This window comes from Myotis yumanensis, unplaced genomic scaffold (genome assembly GCF_028538775.1).
Source record: "Myotis yumanensis isolate MYYU_CA2020_CCGP unplaced genomic scaffold, mMyoYum1.0.hap1 SCAF_2, whole genome shotgun sequence".
NCBI classification, from domain to species: Eukaryota; Metazoa; Chordata; class Mammalia; order Chiroptera; family Vespertilionidae; genus Myotis; species Myotis yumanensis.
Window position 1 is genome coordinate 154393818 of NW_027223753.1, and position 15326 is coordinate 154409143.

At 41.8% G+C, this 15326-nt stretch overlaps 1 protein-coding gene across 4 annotated transcripts in view; it reads right to left on the reverse strand.

Moving 5' to 3' along the window:
- LSAMP (limbic system associated membrane protein) overlaps nucleotides 1-11886 on the reverse strand; it is a 626753-nt gene extending 614867 nt beyond the window's left edge. For all 4 annotated transcript variants that reach the window (XM_070406241.1, XM_070406238.1, XM_070406237.1 and 1 more), the window contains exon 1: nucleotides 11267-11886. In XM_070406241.1, the coding sequence (XP_070262342.1) occupies nucleotides 11267-11421 (155 nt within the window). In that variant the 5' untranslated portion in view covers nucleotides 11422-11886. The remainder of the gene's footprint in view (nucleotides 1-11266) is intronic.
- Between the last annotated feature and the right edge of the window lie 3440 nt (nucleotides 11887-15326).

Here is a 15326-nt window from a genome sequence, read left to right on the forward strand (position 1 = left end):
TATATTTTTGTCTGCCACGAGCATCTCCTCCTGTTGAAAAAGGCTCCCCTCCCCCACCATTTAAGCAATCCTATCCTATATAATCTATCTATTTTAATAAAAGGGTAATATGCTAATTAGACTGTATCTACCAGCCATCTTCCGGATATCCAACTTCCTTTCAGACAAAGCCATGGTGATGGGGGCTGAGACAGAAGCAGTTAGAAGTGATCAGGCCAGTAGGGTAGGACAGTTGGGGGTGAGATCAGGCCAGCAGGGGAGGGAAGCTGGGGACAAGATCTGGCCGGCAGAGGAGGGCAGTTGGGGCAACCAGGCCAGCAGGGGAGGGCAGTTTGGGGCGAGATCAGGCCGACAGTGGAGGGTAATTAGGGATAATCAGGCAGGCAGACAGAGGCAGTTAGGGGAAACAGGCAGGCAGTGGAGCAGTTAGGAGCCATTGGTCTCAGATTGCCAGAGGGATGTCTGGCTGCCAGTTTAGACATCTTCCGGCACTCGGTCATCCTCCAACTGGTCCCCAATTGGAGAGGATGCAGGCTGGGCTGGGGGAACCCCTGCTGCATGCACAAATTTTGTGCACCAGGCAAATAGTATCCTATCTAATAATAGAGAAACATGGTAATTAACCATACCTCCGCTACCCTTCCAATTGGCTAATCAGGGTGATATGCAAATTAACTGCCAGCCAAGATGGTGGCTGGCAGCCAGGCAGCTTGAAGCAAACAGGAGGCTTGCTTGCTTCAGTGACAGAGGAAGCCAATGTTCCCCGCCTGCCACTGCCGGCCTCTGAGCTTGCAGTTTGAAACATTGTTACAAATATAGAAGCTAAACAAAACCCCAGAAACCTCCTTTCAGCCAGCCGGGATCTCAGAGCTGGATCCAAGCCTCAGAGCTAAAGCTGGCCCAGAATAAAAAAAAGAAAAAGAAAAAAAGGAGCGGTTGGGAGCTTCAGTCACCTGCCAGCCTGAAAACAGCCCCTCAGCCCCTCACCCAGACTGGCCAGGCACCCCAGTGGGGACCCCGACCCTGAAGGGGGTGTGACCAGCTGCAAACAGCCATCAGCCCCTCACCCAGGCTGGCCAGGCACCCAAGAGGGACCCCCACCCAATCCAGGACACCCTTCAGGGCAAACCAGCTGGCCCCACCCGTGCACCAGGCCTCTATCCTATATAGTAAAAGGGTAATATGCCTCCCAGCACCGGGATCAGAGGAGCCGTGAGGCCTCCTGGCACCGGGATTAGCGTGACAGGGGGCAGCGACCAAACCCCCTGATCGCCCTGCGGCTCTGTGTGTGACAGGGGGTGGGGCCACAACCTCCCTATCCGCCCTGCTCTGTTTGTGACAGGGGAAGGCGCCCAAACCCCCTGATCAGCCCTGCTCTGTGCCTGATAGGGGGGAGCTCCCCAACCCCCTGATCGCCCTGCAGCTCTGTGTGTGACAGGGGGCGGCACCCCAACCCTCTGATCGGCCCTGCTCTGTGGGTGATAGAGGGCGGCGCCCCAATACCCTCCCCCCACGGGCCCTACCATAACCTCCCCATTGGCCCTGCCCTGAGTGTGACAGGGTGCGATGCCCCAACCCCCTGTTCTGCCCTGCTCTGTGTGTGACAGGGGGGCGGTGCCCCAACTCCCCTATCGGCCCTACTCTGTGAGTGACAGGGGGGAGATCCTCAAACCCCTGCTGGGCCCTGCTCTGTGCGTGACAGAGGGGAGCTCCCCAACCCCCTGATTGACCCTGATCTGTGCGTGACAGGGTACGGAGCCCCAACCCCCTGATTGGCCCTGCTCTGTGAGTGACGGGGGTGGCGCCACAACCTTCCCATCGACCCTGCCTTGAGTGTGACAGGGGGCGGTGCCCAAACCCCCCAATCGGCCCTGCTCTGAGCCCGACCAAGGGCTGCACCTAGGGATTGGGCCTGCCCTCTGCCACCCGGGAGCAGGCCTAAGCCAGCAGGTCATTATCTCCTGAGGGGTCCCAGACTGCGAGAGGGCACAGGCTGGGCTGAGGGACCCCTCCCCCCCCCCCCCCCCAGTGCACAAATTTTTATGTACCGGGCCTCTAGTGTATATATAATCAGCAATAATATACAGAGTACTTAGCCCAGTATGGGAGAATTAGAAAAGATTTCCTAGATGAAATAGCATTAGAACTACCAGAACTAGCTTTGAACCTGGAAGGAACAGCAAGGAGGTACCTAGTAAAGAAGTATACTGGCGGGGATTTCGTGAGGGAGGAAAGGAGGCTTCAGACAGGGAGAACAACGTGAACAAAGGTAAGAACCAGCACTACTGTGTACACACATTCACATGTTCATGAGCAGAAACTGTAAGTGGACCTGAATTAGTGAACACAATGAGGTAGCATGTCATGAAGAATTAGCCTGTAGAAGGAGCTTTGATTTTATGTTGTGGATGATGGGAAGCTTTAAAGGATCTGGTCTCATTTCTAGATCAATATTGGAACACAAAAGGCCTGAGATAGTTAGGTCCATGGTTCTGCTAACTATATGGAATCTTGGAAGTTCTCAGTAGGCTAAATATGTAATCCAGTAAAGCACCTAAAGCAGGGAGAAGCAGGTAGTGCCAAATTCTCATTTCATTTTGGACCTTTGCCTCCACCTTTTCCCCACCTAGCTAGACCAGGTTTTAGGATCCTGAACTTACATAGCAAGTGTTTTAAAAGATGGAGCTTAGTACTCTGAGATTCATATCTATGTCACCCTTTGTTGGCAATAGTTTTGATACAGAGATTCACTTTATATTTCACTAAGTTACCTATTTTAAGAATATGTCTGGGGTATGAGTCCCTTATTCCTGAAGGTTCTGCCCTGGTTAAGCCAGCCCTTGTCCCAAGGACTCTCCTCCTTCTCTAATCCTCAGCCTCGTGCCTGTGTCTCTACTGAGATCTGACAGGCCTCCCGTGGGGTTCACTGAAAGTTGCTGACCTGCTGTTTCCCTTACTGTGCTCTGTCCTTTTCTTGCTGTAACATATTGGATCTCCCTTGGCTCCACCGTTCAACTGCTAAGAAGGTTTCATGAGACCTTGTTCTGCATGCCACACCAGAAAACCCCAGGTACCTACAGAAGGGTTTATCACAAAGTCTCTCCACCATCCCAGGAAAGGGGTCTAGATCACTGTCCAGTTCCTTCCAGTTTAACGCCACAAGACTACGTTAGCCCAAAGTGAATTCTGTGCAAATTAGGGGGAAAGAATCTACCTTTCTCAAAGGATTTTCACTATAACCTACAATGACCACCAGGTGTAGAGTAACCCCTGAGATTGTGCAAAGACTAGTCTGCAACTGAAGTCAGAGACCTGAACTACAATCTCACTGCAGCCATCCAAATCAGGGTCTGTAAGAAGAACAAGTAGCAGGAGACTTAACCAGGCAGAAGGCCATAAGTAACAATAGGATGACAGTAAGATTTAGGAACACAAATGAAGTACTGGCGGGGTGGGGGAAAGCTAAGAATTCAGATAAAAAGGCAGAATACCAGAAGCAAAAAGAAAATTTAAGACAAAGTTGCATAGATTCTGCCAAGAATGGCTTTGAGAATATGATAACATGGGGCCTGCAAGTAAAGGAAAGAAAATCCACTTAGTTAATATAGATAGAAAATATGTGAAATGTGAAGCATTTCCTGCAAAATTCCTTCTTGACTTGCACTAGCTACATGGTCCTCCACAGGTTAAGTGCAGCTTTGATTTGTTGGGATGAGAAAGAGAAGAGAGAGAGAAGGCAAGAGATAAGAGAGGGGGTGGGAAGAAGGGTGGAGGAGGAAGAGAAGGGGAGATAAAGGAAAAGAGAACAGAGAGGAGATGAGAGAAGGGGAGGGAAATCATGGGGAGGAATAAGTAGGGAGGGGAAAATAAGGAAGAGAAGAGAGGGAGAGAAATTTTTAGTATCATTTTGGGTTAAAAACAGCTCATCATGGGATAGCATGAAAACCAGGAAGATCATATCAGAGTTCATAATGGTAATTTGGAGGTATTAATTCTAGTTCTCAGATGGTCACCCAAAACCTTGGACAACCAACTACATTTTTCTCTTCTCAGTTACATCACTTTCAAATGAAATGGTGAACTGTGTAATACCCAAGGTCTTTCCTTACTATAAATTTCTTCAAGTTTGTCCCAGAGTAAGTAACAAAATCTGAAGCCCATATATTTTTTTTTTTGTGCGTATGTGTGAAGGTTAATCATTCATTAACTTGAGATTATGTTTTGATTACAGGTGACTACCTACCAAAAAAAGGTTTCACTTGCCCTGTATTCCTGATAAAAAATTCAACTCTATTCTAAGATAGGTATGACTTTCAAGGTTTTGAAATTAAATGATATAAACATCTAGTGACCAATCTTGACCCTAGATATAAAATTTAAAAGCTCATTTTATTTAAAGATTTCTAATTTTCTAAAAGTTATTCCCTACTACTAATATAATGATAATCTAATTAAGAGCTAACATTTTATAGCATTTCACAGTTTACAAAATACTTGGATATATAGTATCTCATTTAATCATAAAGTAGGTTAATTAGTAGGCCAAGTAATTGCCAGTTATCTTCATTTAATAGATCATATTATTTCAAGTTATTTAGATCTTGGTCTTCAGTGTATTTATTGAGCATCTGAAAATACTGTACTGCTGGTGAAAGTTTTTACCTATGACACAGACTTGTCTTTAAGTTTCAGTGACAGACTGATCACCATGTAAAAGTTGAGATGAATTCTACAAACATATTAGTTATTATAGTTTATAATATTTATTATCTTATAAATTATATATGAAAACAGAAGTACACACAATTAAGCCTGTTTGCATAAGTTAATAATGAAGATAGTTTTCTTGTGATCACATTAAAAATACCTAGAACTGTTTTGTGTCTTGCTTAATATAAATGAAAGACAGAACACAAGACAATCAACTTGAGAAAAAATTAAATGTAATGTTATTTCAATAGATATTACTTACATTGGATCCATCTATGTATATAAAAGGCTAAGTAACCACCTGTTCATCCGTCCAACCAACCGACCTACCAACCGGCTGGCCAGTACATATGACGCACACTGGCAATTTAAAAATAAACGTTGACTCGTGCATGCACAATATACATAAAGCTCTCACTGGTGCCGATTGCACACGACACCAGAATGTATCTGAAGACCAACTATTGGCACAACATACCTCTGAAGCCAAAAGAAAGCAATGTCGTCAACAGAATATTGTTTATTTATGAATCAATTTATATATTATTTTCATATATATTTTACTCATTTTCTTTCATCTCTGACACTTCTATTATAGAGAAAGGGCAAATTGCGATATTAAAATATTTTGTATTTTAATTTTATAATACTATATTATATATACTATTTTGATATGTAATTTTCTGCAGTAATTTAATGACCGAACAAATCTTTCTTCTAACTAATTTCCTTTCAATGTGCACGAATCCGTGCACCAGGCCACTAGTATTAAAATGTCACCCCATTTTCCATGACAAGTAGTTAGGAGATCATGTGGTAAAGAAATAGATCTATGACAATCTCTTTTCTCTCTCCCAACTGAATTTTTACATCTTTGCTATTGACCTATTTCAAGCCATATAACACGACTCCAATCTTTTACTACATGGCTATTAAATTCTGGCCCACAAAGGAATGTTATTCCTCAAACAATGAGAACACAGTGGTTCTCAACATTGTGTTCATCTCAGAATCATTTTTGTAAAAGCCTATGCCTAGGCCCTGCTCGAACCTAATTAAATCAGAATTCCTGAGAGTAGAAAATGTGTGGCTTCAGTGTTTTTAAGGTCCCCAGATGATTGTAATGTACATAGTTGTGAACTGTCTAAAGCCGTACTTCTCCAACTTTAATGTACTTATGATTCATTTGGGGATCTTGTTAAATGTAGATTCTGATTTATTAGGTCTTGGATAGACCTCAAGGTTTTGGATTTTAATAGGCGACTATGAGATACTTCAGATGCCCATCTGCAGAACATACTCATAGTAGCAGGGTCAGAGGTTCCCAAGTTGTGAGGCGCAGTCCTGCAGCATCAGCAGCATCTAAGGATTTCTTAGAAATGCAAACCTCAGACCCTACCAGAGACCTACAGAATCAGAAACTCTGAAAATAGGAGCCAAGTCACATTTGTTTTAACAAGCACTCCATATAACTTTGGTACACCTTCAAAACTAAGAACACTGATTTAAAAAAAAAAAAAAGCGCCTAAGGTCTGAACAACTGGCTGCATATGGTTGGAAAACCACTAATACTTAAACTTTCCTACTTTACTTCTTATGAGCCTCCTTAAACAACCCCATAGAGTAACTAAAATAGATAGTTTAGGTGCTTTATAAAAGAAACTAAAAAGCTCAAAACTTTTAAGGAATTTGCTCAAAGTCATGTTGCATGCAAGGATAGATCCAAAATGGAGTCCACATCTTCTGAGTCTTACAAATGAACAGGCAGGGCATTCAGAAAAGAACAGGGCAAATGGTCGTAAGCCTTCAGTAATGGTCTGAAGGGAAGAGCTCTCTAAGGCTCAGGTAATGACAGTGAGGGGACCAGCACACATTTGGGCAACCTCCTATCAGATGAGTCACAGACATTTTTACGTGGAGCTCTGAGAGACCACAGCAAAATGCACTAATCCTTTTTTGCCTGAGTTTGCTATTATATAGAACCAGATTAAAGAAACACAATGTTTAAACCTCACCAACTGATTTTGTGGATGAGTCCGTCACTTTTCATAGTTTGCACCACAATTCTACAAATAATTCATTCAAAGTCAAATTACATAAAACAGAGAAATCATCTTAATATGTGATTGTGTGTGTGTGTGTGTGTGTGTGTGTGTGTTAGTATTTAGGTGTTTTGTACTTACAGAAAAACAAATTATCACAATCTGCATTTGTTCCTCAGGCTATAAGTGACAACAAATGATGTAACTCACAGGAACATAAACATCCTAAACATCCTTTAAAAACATGTACATAATATGCCATATTCCTAGATAATACACAGTATGCTATATTCCATTATTTACCAAATATATTTAATAAAATATTTTATGGACAATGAATGGTTCTTGAAATACCAGTAATAACCAATATATTTTGATTACCTTTAATGATGTAGTTACAAAAACAAAAACCCTTATGATTGTTCCAAGTTCTCTCTATAGACCCATGCGCACAAAGTTCGTTTTCACATAGAGAATTATAAGTTACAGAAAACCACATATCGCGTCAGGAGTTTGAGTGTTGACACTTTCTTAGTGAATGTAGGCATTCCAGAAGCCTTATAGAAGGGAAACCACTTTTTTCCCCTTGAAATGTGCATAAAACGTTTACATTTTATGGTCAATTAATCACATCTTTTGTGTTGATTCTTCTTTTGCCCCTAGAAAGATGCAGGGGGAAAATACCTGAATTTTTGAAAACTTAAAAAATTTAAGTATCATAAACTTAGATATTAAGTTTCTTACAGCTAACACTTATTAGGTACATTTACATTTAAATGAGAAAAGTGTCATCACCATAGGAAGTATTATAATATCCCACAAACATCAACTTGAGTCAGAATTGTGAAATAAATAAAATTTCCATACCTCAAATTCAAAATATTGAATGTCACAATAGTGTGAAACACCTGCATTTTACCATATATGTACTTATGCTATATATTCAGATATACATGCATTTAGAATTTTGACTAAGTTACCTTAAAAACAAATTCATTGAGATCAAGTATTTTATAATTATCTTAAAGATATATGCTGTTGATACTGAAAATATACTCTGTGAGATTGTTGAAAATTAGATTTTAAAGATTCGATTGGAGCATTATCTGTTTCTACTTTTCCCTTATCAAGAGAGCTACATAGTTTCAACCTGCCAAGATAAACCAGGAGCTGAATCTGTATGGGTGCCTGCGAGCAAGGAGAGAGGGTTGGAAAGATTAGTGGTAGAATCTCATCCAGTAACTGATGGACTCCTATACTGATAGGGGGTGGCAGTGAGGCAGGAGGGCTTTGTTCTGAAAAATATAGCCGAGACTCCCCACCAATGAAGTCCTGTGAATAAGTGCATTACATACTTCACTGCTCATACAAATATAAACACAAATGCTGGTTCAGAAGGCCTTGGAAGTATCCCCAGGTGCTACTGCTTTGATTCTTTGCCTTTGAGATGAAGGATGGTGTTGTGGTTTCCTTCAGCTCTTAAATAATCTCATAAAGGACCCAATAAAGTTCTACAATCTTCTCTGGGAAACAACAAGGTTAGATTTACATACATGAGAGTATCTCTCTTTCCATCTGGTGTTGTTACCTTCATTCTATACTCTTTTGTTTTCCCTCCAAAAGATAGAAGGTACAGAACAAGACCCCAAGACTAGTGTGCATTTTCCTAGCAAGATGGATATTTACATCAAATATCATAATTATACAAAAATGAGCATCAATCCACACACACACACACACACACACACACACACACACACACACACCAAAAAAACACACACATTCGTTTCATGGACATAAGGTAGTAAAGCTAAATGTTTTAGGGACACGGTTGGCCAACCTTCTGTCATTGGGCCACCAGAATGACCAACCACCCTGGTTTCTTGATGTCATTTCAGATTATTCAGGGCCACACACTCACTGAGGGAGGATTCCCCCCCTTCACTTTCACAGTGCCAAACATCCACTGTGGCTTCCAATGAATCAATTTCTGCTTCCTCTCCTCCCCTGGAAGCGCATGCTCTCAGTAAAATGTCACAAATAAAGTAGAAGCAAGCCTTTCCCAGGCTGTACTTGTAAACAGAAAGCAAGAGCACCATTCTTCACCAGGAAACTGACCCACAAAGCTTACTGGATTCAGTTAAAGAGATTGAGAAGAAGGTCAGCTGAAAAAACAAAGGGAACTCTCTCTCTCTCGTTACTTCTGATCAAGCTCCACCAACCCAGAAATAAAGCCTTGTCCAAGGCAAGGGAAATAAAAAGGAGGGCACATGAGGTGAGAGGTCTGGGGAAGCAAGGGACTCTCACAGGTGCCTACTTTGCATGCTCTGTGAGTCTATCTTCCCTTTTCTCGGGAATAACTGCTTCTATATTTATTCTCTTTTCTCACTTCCCCCAGTTCACACTGTAATGTCTACTAAAGTGTACAGCTTAAAACCTCCATTTCTTTTGAGCTGTAGACACACAAAAGCAATGTGTATATTATATATAGATATGTATGTAGTGAGACTGGCTCTCATAGATACAGACTTCTATGCATATAGTATAAGAATTCTTTTTTCTTTCTGAATTAACATTTCAAGGCTTATCTAACTCTTTGCTATCAATAGCTCAGGATATAGGTGTTGCTGATGTAGGAAGAACTCACAAAGTTCATGGACATTTAAATAAAAACTTAGACATCCAGGGTATTCACTTCTCCCATACTCAATCTTAAAATCAGTGAAAAAATATTTCTAGGATGGCACACATTTCTATACACTGCTTTATTAGCAAAGGGTTAATGATGTCAGGGAGTGTAAAGCTAGCGTGAAGACAGCATGCTTATGTGTTTGGAAAAACATTATCTGCATCATGTCCAAATCCCTCTGCAAACAGATAAATTACTCTATAAATCTTATTACTCCATGTGGATAAATCATGCAGGCAGGTTTACAAGGCTGGAGAGCTGGAAGAGAAAATCTGCTTTGGAGAGTAGGATCTTTGGGATTCATAATCATCCAATGCTCAGGAAATGAAGGAGTACTTACACATTAGGATTTCCTGAGTTTTTACATCTGCAGCAACACACACACACACACACACACACACACACACACACACACTCCTCTCTAACAAGGATAGAGATCCCAAAGCAGGACACTGTGACAGCCAACCAAATTTATTTCTGAGAAAAGGAAAGAAAACTTTGCTGCTGTAGGCAGCTCTGCTACAGAACTGCTCCCTGATGCCCCAGGGTTTATGCACTATCAGCTCCTTGCACACAGATTAGAGGTTTATTTGCTATTGTATACTGGGGTTTTTATTGCCACAACAAGCAACATTAGCTAGATAGACAAACTGACACTGGGTCATTTTATTTGGAGGAAATGAGATTTTAAAGGCTCTCTAAGGAGAACAGTTTTTTTCATTCTTTTTCTTCTTTTTCTAAAATTTTTGTTAGAATCTGATGGAAATTCAAGGAAAGCTAGGAAAAAGGACAAGGGGTATGTACAGGAGGTATAGGGGGTTAGAAAGAAGAGAAATACAGGAAAAGAAGCTTGAAGCTTTTTAGAACTAGAATTATGGTTAGGTTCTATTTGAGTTTCTCTAGCTCACTGTGCCTTACAGGGGTCAAACTGTTAAGGACTTGGGACTCTTCTTTTCCAAATTTCAATCCCAAGTTATATTTCAGAGTTTGGTAGAGCTGCACAGAGATAAGACTTGGAGGTCAGTAACCAACTTGAAATATCAATTTCATGCCAGGTTAATTCTCCCCTAACCTCTGTGCTTAACACTCCTATTCTTAAATATCTGCAATTTGGCATGTTCTATTATTTTCTTCTTGTTCTTCTCTTTATTCTTTTGTTGATTTCTATCCACATTCCAGAAAAGGCTCAGTAATTAACCAAAGTTCTAAGATTGATTTATTGCCTCAATGTCAATTAGAAGATGCTTACATCAAGTCTCCTATTGGACTCCTGCTGGGCAGAGGGGAGTCCTGATGTGCTTATTCTCTCTCTCTCTCTCTCTCTCTCTCTCTCTCTCTCTCTCTCTCTCACACACACACACACACACACACACACACACACACACACCATGGAGAATGCAGCACTGTGTACCACTCTCTCAGAGCCATAATTTAACAACTCTTCTTTCCAATTAAGGAACCCCAACAAAACTCTGAAGCGCAAAGCATCTGCAATTGCAAAAGCAAGAATACTGTCCAGAAGTCATTAACACCAGAGGGGAAGCCAGCCTTTTCTTGGTGAGAGAAACAAGGTCCTCAGAACCACACAACATTTAACCAACCCTGCTGGTCCTTGGTAGGGACCGAGGAATTCCCTTGAAATATGTTGGCAGATACCTCGGCCAGGCAGTGAAAGACACACACACACACACACACACACACACACACGCCTGCAGCATGAGGAGCTGGAGTTCAAGGAGATCACACAGACAGGGGCACGCACACAACATACACATACACACACCACACACGCACACACAGTAGAAAAGTTGCCCGAGAGCCCTACCTGAGGATGGCCGTGTCCCCCTGCCTCACGGTGATGTTGTCCGTGCCTCGATTAAAATCCACGCTGCGAACAGGCAGTCCTGTGGGAAGAAGGCAGAGCAATCTCAGTAGGACCAGCGGCAACTGTTTCCGATCAGGCTGAACTCTGCCGACCATGGTGGCCACGCGAGGTGAGGGTCCTGGACTCTGGAGGGTGTGCGCGCTGCTGAGCCGAGGGGGCTTCACCAACGGAGGGCTTTCATCAACAGCAAAGGCAGAACGGCTCAGGCAGTTTGTGGTCCTTTCCACTTTGCCTCTCTCTGTCCCTCTCCCTCGCTCAGTCTCTTTTCCCTCTAAGACTTAACAAAGCACTCATGAAACCCAAGCAAAGGGGGTGAAAGTCAAAGGAACACAATTTCAAAAGAGAGAGAGAGAGTACAAATATAAAACCCTCTAGAAAAAGATGAAGAGAAGGCTGCCAACGGAGGGTGTTCTCCAGTCTATTCGGGGCTGGATGCTCCTTTGCCAGTGTCTGTCTGAGTTGAGCTCCTTCCCTCTGTAACCCACTTTCCCGGGCTGGCGGGTGGCAGCAGGGAGTGTAAAGAAACCCACACAGCAGCGGCAGCAGCCCAGAGCCTCTCTCCCCCCTCCTCCCTTTCCTGTTTCTCTCTCCAGTCCCTCCCTCTCTCGGCTCAGCACCTCCCCCTGCCCCCGCCGATTTCAACAGCCCCTCCACGTCACTCCCACCGCCCGCCCCTTGGCGTGGCCCCTCGCTTCGCACAACTGCCCCCTTCAGCAGCGCCAGCCTCAATGAAAGCCTGATGCACCTTTAGGTTGTCAGGACAACAGCTCCATTCGCGGTCTGGCTGATTTCCTTAAGAAGAGGGAATGGTGCTTGGAGATACTGTGCAAGAGAAAAGGACAAGGAGAGAGACTCAGGCTATAAAAGAATGGGAGCAAGAGTCCAGGAAAGGAGAGGGAGAGGGAGAAAAGGAGGAAAAGGAGATGAGAAGAAGAGAAGGCAAAGCTTGACAGAGGAAGGGAGTGAAACAGAGAAGGGCAGGAAAGCATGGGGGGTCGAGGGGGACCTGTGCTGAAAGATGGGATGAGGCATGCAAAACAGAGAATAAACTTGACAAGGGAGGCTAAAATTAAAAGCCAAAGTTGATTTCAAAGTTAAACATTCCTGGCAACTGACTTTTCATGCTCATAGCTTGTTCCTCCTTGCCTCTCTCCTGCCTTTTCACTTACAGGATTAAAAAGGTTTATTTTCTCTTCTCCCCTTATCCCCTCCCCCTCTTGGAGCCCCCTTATGAAAGATGGATTAGAGACAATGCTGGTATTGAGTGGTCTGGGGTGTGAATGCTTGGTTTGTCTTTTCCACGGGCCAGCCTCAGCAGCTGATCCCTGATCCCTAAATCAACCTCACTCTCCAGGAAACCTTCATGCAGTCCCACACAGGAAGGACAGTATTAAGGATGATTGTTTCAACTTCATGCTGCTGTGGCTACCCAAGTATCTACTGGCACTTTCTTCTTGAAATGTTCATAAGTGAGGAAGGCAATTTGTATCAGAAGGCTTGTCATTTACAGGGTGACATTAAGGCTGCATACGGCACTCCAGTAAATGGCAGTTTCCCATCATTTGTTATTCCTTCTACTCCAAGAGTCAAGCCAAGTGATAAGGCCACAGGGGCTAAAGCTATTAGTCACTCTTGTGAGAGCCTCAAAGTGTTTATTAGACACCCCCCTCAGAATTGACACTGAGGGTACAAAATGGACCAGCCAATGACCTCTAGTTTTGTTTTTAAATTTTATTTGAATAGTTAAGACATCAATATGCTACAAAAATATGAAGTGGTACAGAATGCTATAGAGTGAACTGTAATTAACTTTTCTATGACTGTTTTAGGCAACCCATTTCTCCAGTTTGGAAGCAACAAATATATCTAGTTTCTTATACATCTTTCCCTAAATATTGAATTACATACAAGCGCGCGCGCGCGCACACACACACACACACACACACACACCACTCACACAAATGATTAGCCAAGGATATCTGAAATGTTTAGGAATTCTTCTCAAGCCCTCCAGAATACAAGACATATGCAGGCACTTACTACGCTGACACCTGCCTTGTCTCCACAGAATATTCAAAGTATTTATCTACTACATTTTATCAATTTAAAAGGCAGATACACTATTTTAGATTATGAGAGGGGGGAAAAGGAAAACATACTGTTTTTTTTTTTAAAGAATTTGAAGGATCAGGAACAGAATTGTCAAAAATTCAAGATTGATGGAGCTCATTTTTCTCTGTACTACACATTACATTTATATAAATTGAGCTATTCTATATTGGGGCTGATAATATGCCAATGGTATCTCACCATTAATTTTAACTCAGATGGTCAAAACTTGGAATGGATTTTTCCACAGAAAAAAAATGGTTATGTGGTTAGCTGAATTTAAAAAAAAAATTCTGTAGTTCCCAATATCAGTGGGAAAATTAGCTTCCAAGTGGAGATGCAAATTATATAAGTCTCTGCCAAGATTGCAGGGAAAAAAGCACCCACCTCCACCCACCACTGCCAACAGGCTTGAAAAATACCCATAGGTTTCTTCTGAGGTTTAGAGATGAAGGGTTGGCTTAGACAAAGGCTTAGATGTAATACCTTCTTTGGGAGGTTGGTGTTTCACCAATGTCAGGAGGAAGAAAAGAAAGACACAAAGGACTGGGGCTACTAGAACATATATTTCCATTAATGATGCTAGATGAATGGTATGACCTTCTACCCCCAATGATAGAGACTCTGAAGGGATGGATCAGATATATCAAGAATAAGAGTATCCTCTTATATCAGAGGACTATGCTTTGAATGAGAGAGAAAGATGTTTTTTCAGGCAAGGAGGAAGTGTGGTGGGGTGGTAACATAATATTTGTAGGAGATATTTGTGCATGGTAGTTGACTAATGCTTATACCAGTAATCTCAAGTCTCCAGGAGGACTTGTCTGGTCCTAGGATGAAGCATAAAGTTTAACATACTAGGGTACAAAATAATTCATACTAAAGTAATGGGAATGTGGAATGTATAGCAAAGCAATGAGATCTGGAGCTTGTCTGTACAATCATCCTGAGAAAAGGATGTATTAAGTTAATCAGGATTATAATCAGAATTGTAGTAGACATGCCTAACATTCTTAAGAGGATAAAATCATAAGTACATATTGTCTAAAAAAATCAAATAATGTAATTAAAGTTTTTTAATACTTTCAATAAATAAAGTCCAATTCCTGCCAACTTTTATTAAACTAAATTGACTTACTGTGTGCTCTGGAAGACACACAAAAAAAGACTACATTTTTAAAATGCTCTAATTTAGACTGTTCCATAATTCAGACTGGATTTCTGAACAATTTCAAAATCATGAAGTTTATTATGTAAGTTAATTATTTAATATTTATCATTTACGTCCAGGTGGCACTTCATGTATAACTTTTAAACCCAACCCTTGGCACAGAGGGGACACTCTATAATATATATAAGAATAGAGAAATGATTGATTGCTCAAGCGACTCACATGGCTATCTCATCATTTCCAAAATAATAAATCTATTTGTGTGTGTAATAGCGACTTCCACTTCAACTTTATGCCTCCCAGAACCCTTCCCCTTTGCAGTCCCTTAAGAAACCTTCCTAGTTTTCTCTCCTCTAATAGAATCTAATAAATTCTAGTGAATTAAATAGTCACTATAAATGGAGTAACTTATCTCATCCTAATGGTCATCCCCCAAAACCACTCCAATATTGACTCCTCTGTTTGCTTCCCTACGAAACATCGAGAAAGAAACAAGTAGGTGAGTTATTGAAATTTATATAAGCTATTTTTCTTTAAACCACTATAGACATTCTTCCAAGAGGGCTGGCAAAAATGAACATACTTTCAGGTTATTTGTGAGGCAAGTATGGCTGTTAGCCATGGGAAACAGACATCATCGCCCAAGTAAGATGATCTTAACTACTACTTTAAAATAACATACTGCCATTCTAAAAGAGGCTTTAGAAGATTTGGGCACTC